Genomic DNA, 11,716 nt, shown 5'->3' on the forward strand with positions numbered 1-11,716 from the left:
ATATTTATTCCTGTTTTTATGGTATTTAACTCAGAAAATGAACCTTTCATGAAAGGCAACCTTGCCTTCATTATATCACACACACACACAAATATTCAAGCGGTATCGCAATTTATTTAACCTTCATCAAACTGCCACTCCCACCAATAATGAAGTGGCGCGCTCCTCATAAATCCTCAACTGTAGCTGCTATCTAACAAAAACTTATTACATTTATCATTGTAGTTACACTTATTAAAGCAGCGGTGTCAGTGAGGACATAAACGTTGACTTTGTTTTACTCAGAATTTGTGAGTACGCTGTGACACTGAGGCCGGGAGCCGCTGAGACAGGCGCAGCAAACCGACAACCGATTTAGCCTATCATGGAAATAAGCCGGGACATCATTGATTTTATCGTTTGTAGCCTCCTTTGTCCAGCAAGTCTAAGTGCTGTAGGTGAAATAAATTAGAGGAGTCAGACTGGGGAATCATGAGACGAAGAAGGCTGAGTTAAAAGGAAGGCTGAGTGAACAGCGCTGATAAACTGGCACGCTGTTCAGAGCGAAAACACAACCGGATGTGCAATATTAGGAAAACCTCACAAACTAAATCCACAAGCTTCTTTTGTATTGACAACCTTGTTTAAGACCATCATAAGGCGAAGTTGACTTATTTCTATGATTCTGATATGGTGCAATATTCTCATAATTTAGTCACAAAACTTGACCAATTCATCTGCAACCAACAGAAATTGGTTGAATTCATTGAAAATAAGTCATCATGCAGTCATCATTGGGTGTAGAAATACTGACTGAAGTATGAGTTATAACTAAAAAGCGGTGTGCACTGAACGTATGCATATTTAAAAAGTATCATCAAGTTGAAGGACATTTCTATTGATCGTGAAGATGACATCTTTGTAATTTGCATTAAAACAAGTCAATGAATGAGTGCTCTGTTGCTGTAAATCTGCTTTACCTTCTCTGTTACCAGGTTCAGTCAACTGACTTTGTTCTTTTTTGGGCTAACTCTTTATATATATATGATATGACCAATAAACATTATGTACAAATGACTAGAATTGTTCTGTTTTTGTAGTCTGAATGTGACTTGCTTCAAGAAAGATAACATCAAATTAATCTTGACTAATGTAATGAAGTTTTTCAGTCAGTACAATAATATGCATTGAAAAGTTAACTGTTATTTCAGCAGTCCGAACATAAACTACAAAGTTGCAAGACTTCAAAATGTCATTGATTATTGTGGTCTTCGTGTAAAAAATAGAAAAACCACTACCGTCAAATCATATCATCAAATATTTTGAGATACATCTGTCTTTGATATTTGGTCCTTGTAGTGTAGTGGTTAACGTCCTCACCTAATAGCCAGTGACTTCACGGTTCAAGCACAGGTTGAATCTGGGGAGCCTTTCTGTGTGCAAGTTCTCCCTGTGCAACCCTGTCTTGACAAAATGACATTCATTTCCTGTTATTTATTTCCGACACAAATCTGAAAAAAGTTCAAAAGTTCGTTGTCAAAGAAACTACATTCTCAGTTTCGTTGGCTGGGGACGACTTTTGTACGTTATTACATTGGTCTCTAACATAATATGGCAGTTCATACAAACAGTATATGTATATGTATATGCATGCAATGTAATAAAGAGGGCAGTTTTATTGTCTTGGAACAGTTTGTTGGAGACAGGGTTGCCCTGTGTGAACATGGGTTCTCCCCAGGATGTTCCACAATCCAAGAACATGGATTCGCATTTGACAGGCGTTTTCTTAATTGCAAAAAGGTGTTGATGAATGTGTTTTTCTTGCAATAGACAGGTGATCTGTTCAGCCTTTACCTGGCCTTCAGCTTTAGTCAGCTAAGATTGGCCTGAGTGTCCTATGACCCAGGGTTTGAACTGCATATAGAATTTATTTAAAAAAAGACGTACAACATATGTTTATGTGCAATACATTAAGAACATATGAACTTCCTTCATCTGTGTCACTGTTCAAATTATGGAAAACATTTATTTTTCCACTGAAGTCAGATTTTGACTTTTTCACTTAGAGGAGCTGCAATCAAGCTCCATTCAGCTACAGACAATAGAGATGGGAGGTTTTCTTTTTTCACAATGGTAAAAGTTTGAAACGTGCTAGAAAACACATTTTGTTGTCGTGCATTACATACACTCAGTATGTCACGAGTTTGAGTGACAGCCAGTAATCTTGTTCCACGCGAATCTGCTAAATGGTGCGTTGCAGCAGATTGCCGAGTGACCTCTCACCCAGACAATGAATGTCAGGGTTACAGATCATCTCATTAGACTGGACTAAAGTCGCTGCTTCGCCCAAACACAATACCAATCAGATTCTTCCCCGACCGACAACCAGCAGTGCTCTAATCAACAGGAAAATTCAGCACAAAGCACATAAAGATGTCTTTATTTGATTCCATTAGTCACTCTTCCATTAAATCATACAGATTACAAGTGCACCAGCTCATAGTCACACAATCTTATTCAGCTCTTAAAGTAATTCACAACAACTATTAAACTGCCTGCAGAAAGAAAACAAACCATCATGTGACAACTCTTTTGGACTACTGCAAATGGCACACAGGTTGTCTACACGTGGCAGAGCAGTAAAATGTTACATTCGCACACAAATTTCACATCAGCAAACATTGTCTAATGTTAAACTGGGGTAATGTCATCTTGACGGTCCTATTTGTCGTCAGGGATTTTCCCCCTCACAGCTTCCTTTTAACATTTTATATCGTTCATTGCCCTGTATTTAATGAAACAGTAGGAAATATCTTAACAGGAGAGGATTATACATAATTTTTTGACACAGTAAAGACATACTTAATCATGGGAACTCCTTCACAAAAGCAGAACCCAGCATCATCGACTCTGAGGCAGCTGAACCACCTGACATGAAACAATTTAGGTGAAAGATGAAATGTTTTTTTTTTTTTTAAACACAACAGATTTTAGGATAACTAGTGCCAGTCTGTCAGGCTGTAAACAGTGTACTTTATTAGGCGATGTTTGATTCCACAGCACGTGGTGCTTTACATTCAAAACACCCCCTGCATATATAGTATGTTACAAATGCAACAAGGGAGACGTGAAAGGACAGATTCTATGAAGTTTCAGATTAACGTTAACAAAAAATGTAGAAATAACAATTTGAGGAGGAAAAAAAAGACATATTAGAGAGGTTGCTTAAAAGTAAAAACAGAAGCTTACAGTACTCGGGGGATAGTTTTATGAATGTACATGACCTACAGTAACAAATATAATGCAAACCCCCAAACGTGCAAATTATACCTATGAACACTGGAACTCCAAAGATCAATTCAGAGATGAAATGAGACAATTTACTTTAACTCAAACAGAAGGAAAATTAATCATGAATGTGGCACAAAATAACTACCATACATTAAAAAGGGCACTGTTAGTTAAAGATGTGTCTCTGTGTGATTGCCTTGCTAGAAGCACATTAGTATCATTGCATGTGAGGAAATACGTGGTTGTTATAAGACACTTTGCCCCGAATGCTGAAGGACTGGTTTGTCTTCACAAGGCTGGCAGCTTTCAACGCTCACACAGGCACGGTGAGATGGACAGCCTGAAACCTCAACAGTTCCTGACAGTTAAACCAAGGAAAAGCCTTCAAAAAATGAATATAAGCCCTAGTCAGTTCTTGTTCAATTATATGGACAATTCCTCCAGTCATACTGCTGCTTTGCTTTTTAACCTGCAATGTCCTGTCATGTGATTCAGTCGTGTAGCAGGCAAACAAAACAACACTAAATCCATCACGTGAAGACACCTGTTAACGTGATCCTTGGACGGGCCTCAGATCATCACCTGTCAGTGCATACTGTTCGTTTGGCCAAGAGTTTACAGTTCAGCTTGTCACACTTGCCGTTCAATGTCAAATGCAGCAGAAATCACTTGCACACACTCGCACCGCTGCTGACGGTCTGAAGGTAGTTTTTAACTTTTGTTAATCACTGGAAGACAAGCCAGAGAAGGATAAAATGAGAGAAACTGTGCTTTGGCAGAAGCATTTTTCTACAATTAGGAAATTTGGCTCGGAGTCAGCGAGTACATCGTCACTGAAAAGAGCAAAAATGTTACATGGCATCGGCTGGGAGAGCAGAACTAGTGCCGAGACCGGCAGTCTGAGCGACAATGTCCAAAGCAACACTTTCTCCAGAAAACAGCAACACTGTCAACAGTTCAGTCCATTCCTTTTCCACGTCTCACCTCAGCCCAGTAGAAGCACATCTGTTTATGAAAATCCATTTTTAATGCAAATTGTGATCTTCAACTGATATATCATAAGGTACCCATGAAGTTGGAGGGTTTGATTTGGACTCGAGTGCAATGAAAACACAGCAAACAAACCCCTGGTCTAAATAACATCCGGCCTAAGCATAGATCTGCCCAGAACTGCCTGTGTGTGTATTTTCTCCGGTGTGACGCTCCTGACTGGCCTGCCGGTTGGAGTCGCTCGATTTTATGACTCCAACGTAGTCGTGAATTCCTACTTCCAGGTTTTTGGCCCGTAAGGCAGCAGTATGCAGCTTGTCAAGAAAGTCTGGCATGCCTGAGAAGTACAGAAAGGAGAGTCTTGTCATAATCAGAATCCTTTAAAAAAATTAAAAAAATTAAAAATGCTCAGAAATCTAAACATATACTGAGCTTCCCCATGTGCATCTCACGTAATTTATATAAAGTCAATAATGTCTAACATTTACACTATTTTCGCATCAATGATCATTGCAGTTTTAATTAATGACTTGGAAAAAGTAGAACATTTTGTGTTCTAATATTTTTGCGATGCACTCATTTAGCTCCAGGATTAAGAGTTAGGATATGAGGTTTTCCATTACTCAATAATGGAAAAAAATAAATAAAAAAATGAAAACAACATTTAGTCTCAACAAGTTCTAACCAATAACAAGCTCACCACTTGACACCATCCAGCTCACGCAGTATCGTGGAAAGACGGTTTGAGGGTCATCACTGTAGACAAGCATGTAATCGAATCCGTTCTGGGAAGAAATGAAAAACACCAACTTCAGTGGCTGCAATGTGCAGAATACTGGATAACTTGAGCAGCATCACATCGATCACAAACCTCATCAAAGGACTTGTGTGGACGAATAACCATCTTTGACTGGTACGAATGGACTCTTACAAACTCCTGGGTCTCTGGGACTCGGGGATGCTGCACACCTCTACATGGCATGATTACAAAGACAGGAAATAGGAACAAGTTATAGACCAAGTACCAAAAGCTCCATTATAGTCGATTCTAAATAGAAATGATTTCTTGTGGACATACCTGGATATCAAAATCATCAGGTTACTGTTGACGTCAACATCATAGCGACGGACATACACATAATCTCTTGAATACATGGGATACTGTGAAGGAAGATTAAACAACAATCAATAACTGACATTTTCTCAAAAGTTGGGTCAAAGGTTCTTTTGACCAGAGTTGGAAAGAGCAGATAAATTGTAATCAAGTAGGAGTTGTTCTTCAACTGTCTGATAGGTAATTACATCGTAAATAGTTGCCATTTGATTCATTTTACCTGTAATAAATAACAATCATAAAAAAATTTGATCTTTCAGACAATTAAATAAATAAAAGAAATACACCAACCCGACAGTTTTGTAACAAAATATAGATATCAACAAGGAAAAGTATACTTTGTTTCAACAATGCAGATGAAAAGGTTAATTGCATTAATGAGAGTCTGTAATGCATCAATTTCCCTCATACTATTCACCCAACAGTAAAAGATGAGTAAGAAATGAATTAAAATCAGTTGACAAACTCACAGGAAAATGTGTTGCCCAGTGCACAACTTCAGAGCCTGTATTGGCATCTCTGTCCACCACTTCAAGATTGATGACCAGAGAATCCCACTTCTTCCTGTACTCGGTGTCCAACTGGAGTAAAGGTAAAGGTGCAAGTTAAAATAGCACAAGGGTCATAGTTGCTTACGGCCTGCAGGCATTGAGGTATGGCGACAGCAAACAAAGCTGAATACTTCAGACACATAATCAAAGAGCAAACACACATAAATGAATCATAGGTAAAGGACCACTTGTACCGTCAGTTAAAGTACCAATAGTGAACGTATGATGGTTCAGAGGGCAAACCTTCTGAGATAAAAAGAAGGCCATAGATCTAATTCCATAAGGCATGACCAATAGAGCTTTTCCTCATTCACCTACATCTGAAGAGGTTTTACATAATTTTCTCAGAGATTAAAAGTGACATAATCTAAATTACACAAAGGTTTTGAAGTACCTGTACGTTAAAGAACTGCCTTGGAGTGACATCGTTGTAGGAGCCCAATACTGAAAAATAGAAATGGAATAACAAAGGCAGAGTCTTTAGACATGCCAACTTCAACATGTGCTTTGTGTCCACACACTGTTAAAGATGTCAGGAAACTGACCTCTGTATTCATAAAGGTGGCTGTTGACAATCGGCCGCTTCCACACTTTGAAGTCTTTCTTATCTACCACAACCTCCCAGCCATGTTCTTGTCCTGACACGGGCCCCGCAGATGGGCTGAGGCGTTTTGCGTTCTCCAGCGCCTGTAGTTCAAGTCCACACCTTTGAGAGGGATGCAGGTATCAGGACAGGTATATTACACTGCACAGCCCGGTTCAGCAATAGAAAGATTAAACATTGTACTGTACATACAAATCACAAATAAGCTGAATGCTATACAATTACAGGGGTGTAGATATGACCTTAACTGCAAAGACTTTATCTTGCAAGTGTCCCTCATCATTTAACGTTATTCAAACGTTATTGCAAATTTGACCCCTCAAGTATACAGTACTGTGTAAAAATATGAAGATATAATAGAAAAACTACAATCCCTTCATGCAATAAGAACAAGCAAACCTGCTTGGGTCCAGATTTACTCTGCAGCAAAGTACAATAATCCCAAACATAAAGCAATCATAGGCCCCCACAGAGTCTTGATTGCAACAATATAGAATCTGAAAGATTACAGAATCAATTTCATGACAAGAACAGATCAATGCGTGACAACTTTCCTGTAGAATTGCTTAAACATATTGTCTAAATGTTGACCCAAAGAATTGATGCCATTCTGGCTGCTAAAGGTGATCAGACTTCTATTTAATGACTTTTTTTGTTAGACCCTGCGCGGTATTGAATGCAAAACGAAAACGAATGCATGCACCAACCTGCTCATTTCCTCGTCTTGGATCTTCTCGTTCTCCCACATGAAGACACCAGTCAGGGCCGCGATGAGCTTCCCGTTGGAGGAGTGCTTGCTCTGAAACCTGCGCCATAAGTTCCCCACCAGGTTCCTTTTGGTTCGCTCGGAGTACAGGTTGGAATAAAGCTCGCCCATCTGGCAGGCCCGCCGGAGCCTCTGGCCGGTCACAAAGCTGCAGTGGTCCGCGAATATCGAAAGCAAGCCTTTCCTCTTCGGAGCAGAGCCCGCGGCCTCGGCAGCTCCCACACCAGCCCTCTGCAGCCAGGACAGCAGCAGGCCCATGCTCCTGCCCAGCCAGGGCAGCTTCTCTCTGCCCTCCTCCACAGTGCGCCGGAGGGACCGGCTGCTCTGCTGGAGCCTCATCGTTGTGACGCCGATGTCGCAGATCGTTCGACGGGGCACCGAGTGAAACATGACAGCTGTGACCGTGACACAAGTCCCCAAAAGAACACGATCAATCTCAGAGGAAACGGCAGCAGCAAGGTTAGATCAACAACCCGGGAGCCAAAACAAATACCCTGCAAAGCTTAAACGTGCACCAGCTCTGGATATGTAATAATGACGGCGTTTCGATTGCAAAGGTCATAACTTTAGTGGCTGGTTGTCAAGCGAACACGCGACGAGCAGCGTTAGCGTTAACCTCCGTTTACTGGCTGTGGTGTCCCATACGAACAGCGCCCCCTGCTGCGCCGGAGGACGTAGGCGCTGGTTAAGTCACAGCTATGTTATTGTTATCTCTCGACATAACTACATCTTCAACGCACCAAACTACGATACCTGTCAGTCCCGTGATGACTTACATGCACGTCTTAACGTTATTAACCGTGTTGTGAAAAGTCTTACTTTGTCACGTTGCGTATCGGTCGCAGTGATCCTCACGTTTTTCAATGCGTTTGACCTCCGCCTTCTCCTGCAGCCCGTTCTGCACAGACACCCCTAAAGCCCGCCCTACACACCGATTCGATCGCTCATTGGATGTTGTTTTCTCAAGATAACATGTTATTGGTCTAAGAAGTAGTCAGTCTTTCCCAAGGCACCAGCATGCATGCTTCCAGTGCGCCTCAAACAAAGCTGCCGTGGTCCGAAACGCCCCCCATAGACGCCCCCTACCAGGACCCTAGTGTGTGTGTGTGTGTGTGTGTGTGTGTGTGTGTGTGTGTGTGTGTGTGTGTGTGTCCCTGCACAAGAGCCAGGTTACACACATCAGATTATCGAACAAACTGTCACGAGTGAGGGTGAAGACAGCAGACGGGCGTCCTCCAGCGGCGCATTTCAAAACCACATGGTGTGGTATTAAGTAATAACCTGGCACGTGTTAAATAAATTGATAAAGCATGGCTCAAACGTTATATACCTTGTAACGTCCCTTTTCTAAGGAACCCAGAATTAAAATTGCAAGCAGAGTTGATGAAGTCTCTCGCTGACAAGTGTGGCAAACCTGTAGTGGTTAAAAGTTGGAGGAATTTGAAGGGAGGTTGAAGGGTTTTCCCATCCACTTCAATGTTAAAAATAATTTTTAAAAGTTTAAATATTTTAAAAAGTTTAAAAGATATCAAGAAGTTAAATAGTTTTATAAAAAGTTGAATGTTTTAAAAGTTGAATTGGTGACGGTTTTAAAGAGGTATAGGCTAAAGAATAAAAAAAAAAGTTCCCCATCTGTTCACATGTAAAAAAAATTTTTTTAGAAAAGTAAAAATATTTTAAAAAGTCTAGAAGATATTCCAAAGTTAGAACATAGCGAGAATGTTTTTAAAAAGCTGCATATTTTGACATTTGAATAGTTCAAATTGGTTAGACTGCAGGAGCCGAAAGTAGTAAAAAAATTCAAATAATTCTCAGAATCAGCACTCACATAATCAAACGTCAATAATGGCCTGGGTGAAAATCACCCAACATTAGTGTTCCAGGCTTAAAAAACACTAACGTTTATGCTTCTGTGTCAGCAGATGCCACATCATTGTAGATGTCACAATATCTGCACAGTGGGGATATTTGTGTATGAAATTGTCACAGTGTAAAAAGGAACACTCCTCATGATGTGTCCATCGAAATTGTATTTGATGTACACATGAAGGTACCATACCATACACCTAAGTGCACTTCCTGAAGTACTGCAATGACACAAACAGAATTTTAGGTTTATCTGAAAGCACATATCCTTTATGAGTCATAAGCAATATAAGTCAAGCAGACCACGTCAAAGACACTGCAAGTCTGAACCTGTTTATTTCTGTTGTCTTCAACCACTGGTTTTTCATTTCCTCCAAGATTAAGAAGAACATCTCAATGGATCTTTATCCTTAAATCAGGTGATTGGTAGTGTGACAAAGTATAGACCGACAACCAAAACGCATAATGGCAGTAATGAAGTTATGAATTCAAGGCATTAGATACAAATCACTGTTCTGGTGGATACCGTGCTGTTAAATAACTGTTAAATGTGAATTCTTAGTTTATCAATTGACTTGGAATAACGATGATAGGATGGAAAAATAGAGCACACTATCCAAGTTGTTAGTACAATTACAACCGCCAGAGGGCGCTGTTGAACCATACAGAAGAGAACAGTCCTGATGGCCATATGTAATAAACCGTTTTCTAAGCTGGAAAGAAAATAGTCGAAAGAAATTGTTACACCGTCGATATATTTCAAAGGATTTTAGTGACGAGAGGAACAATTGATGCACTGAACTGCACCATGACAGGACCAATAACCAGAACAGTATAAAAAGTGAACATTAAAAACATTTCTACCGAAAGTGTTGGTGTACTCGTGTAGTTTTATCATTTAGGCCTTGTGACCATCATTTCTTATGACGACAGTTTGTTTGGATTCACGTGTTAATGAGACATGGACTGCACACAAAATGTTAACAGCGATGAGACTTTTGAATAACCCCGTGCATTATGTTATGTACTGTGTTTGAAATGAAAGGGGAAAATAAAGGCATTCAAATCATAGATTAGATTCCAACAAGTTTCTATCACCGCGGGCTGTTATTGAACAACTGTATTCTGTAATTTCCTCTGTCTGCAAGAATTAGGTCAGTGTGATACACTGAAACTGAAAGAAGAAAAGCTCCACAAGCAGTCACTCTTCTCTTCTCCTTTCCTGAAACCTACACTTCAGTCTTTAAGTGGAGATCACTTTTTCTGTCTGTGGCCTCTGGTTCTGGTTAAGGGAGTAAACAAAAGATGCTCACGGTGTGTGACTGGAGGATGTGGGCGTGAAGAAGACGTAGATGGCGTTTGTACAAACGGAAGCAGCTGTGGAAAATGAAGGAACTCCCATTCAGAGTGGTTATGAAACACATTCACGAGCCAGTCACGCCCCTCTGAAAATCTTGCGTTTATGTGCAAGGACAAAAAGGAGTGATTGTATCTGATCCTGGACACTTCCTAATAGATTGGGGGGGTTCCTCTGTTCCTCAAAGAAGTGACGTAAGACAAACGGTATAATGAAGGGAGTGTCTAAAATCACCTCCTCGAGCTCCTGTTGCAGCGTGCACTCTGAAATCCTGTTTACACCACAGCTCATTATTTGTCTTCTCATGGTTGTCATGCAAACCAAAAGACAGCTATTATTATTTTGTATTTCTACTGTGCGCACTGAGCGCTTCTTCCAGTCAACACAACGCATCGGCCTTAATGCGCATAATGACGGAGGCAGTGAGCAATGAAGACGACTTTTGTTCCGGGATGAATGCTGTTTTTCATTCACGACTAAGTGCACCTCAATGAGCGTGAAGTCCTCTGTAAATGCGGTTATCGCGATGACAAACACTGGGTGTTTTTCTGCGCCGTTTTAACGTGGCATTGTTTCTCTGAGAGGGGAAAACAAAAGATAATAGCTGTTATTGCTTCAACAAAAAATGTGTGTGTTTTCCTGCCAGACTTCATATGATAAATACGAGTTATTAAGTCATATCTTTTTAACAATGCAGATGTTATGTAATTTACCTTAATTGCATAGGCTGTACTGAAAAAGCCTATCTCAAACCTTTATAAAGTACAAAAACTACCGATTCAACTTCTGTTTACTGCCATATTGTCTGTTTCTTTTGTAGACCCGTGTGAATTTGCTGCTGTGCACAGACATGTAAACAACTCCGCCAAACCTGAAAGAGACACCAAACTCCCATAAACCACCCAGACTGTTTGTTCCATGCATTCAGTCTTTAATAGATTTTCCATCCATCACTGAGAACTGTTTTTATGTCTGTTTCACTACTTTATTTCTTCTTGTTGTGGCTTTATGGGCCAGGTTTATGTCTTTTTTTGCATTCCTGCTGGCTTAGTGTTACTTTCCCTATTTTGGTTGGATTCCTTATGTTTGTAGCCATTCTGTGTTGATTGTGTGTCGAGCTATTCATCTTAGTTTGGTTATTTGAGACAATTTTCTTTCCAGCATTGTTCCATTTAAAATAAATTTACTTGTAGTCCCT

General features: G+C 40.2%; 1 protein-coding gene across 2 annotated transcripts; it reads right to left on the bottom strand.

The window, feature by feature from the left end:
- Positions 1 to 2,401: 2,401 nt before the first annotated feature.
- On the bottom strand, positions 2,402 to 8,199 carry stard7 (StAR related lipid transfer domain containing 7). Of its 2 annotated transcripts, none has more exons than XM_080477536.1 (9): positions 8,115 to 8,199; positions 7,237 to 7,690; positions 6,471 to 6,631; positions 6,320 to 6,369; positions 5,845 to 5,955; positions 5,339 to 5,421; positions 5,132 to 5,231; positions 4,961 to 5,045; positions 2,402 to 4,597 (listed from the first exon to the last, which is right to left on the bottom strand). In XM_080477536.1, exons 2-9 carry the CDS (start codon positions 7,683 to 7,685, stop codon positions 4,419 to 4,421), a joined length of 1,218 nt encoding a protein of 405 aa, XP_080333662.1. In that variant the 5' UTR covers positions 7,686 to 7,690; positions 8,115 to 8,199; the 3' UTR covers positions 2,402 to 4,418. The 2 variants fall into 2 exon arrangements, with proteins under 2 accessions (XP_080333662.1, XP_080333663.1); XM_080477537.1 differs by having other exon boundaries at positions 8,151 to 8,189.
- Between the last annotated feature and the right edge of the window lie 3,517 nt (positions 8,200 to 11,716).

Source organism: Lipophrys pholis (genome assembly GCF_963383615.2).
Source record: "Lipophrys pholis genome assembly, chromosome: 12".
In the NCBI taxonomy this organism is placed as follows: Eukaryota; Metazoa; Chordata; class Actinopteri; order Blenniiformes; family Blenniidae; genus Lipophrys; species Lipophrys pholis.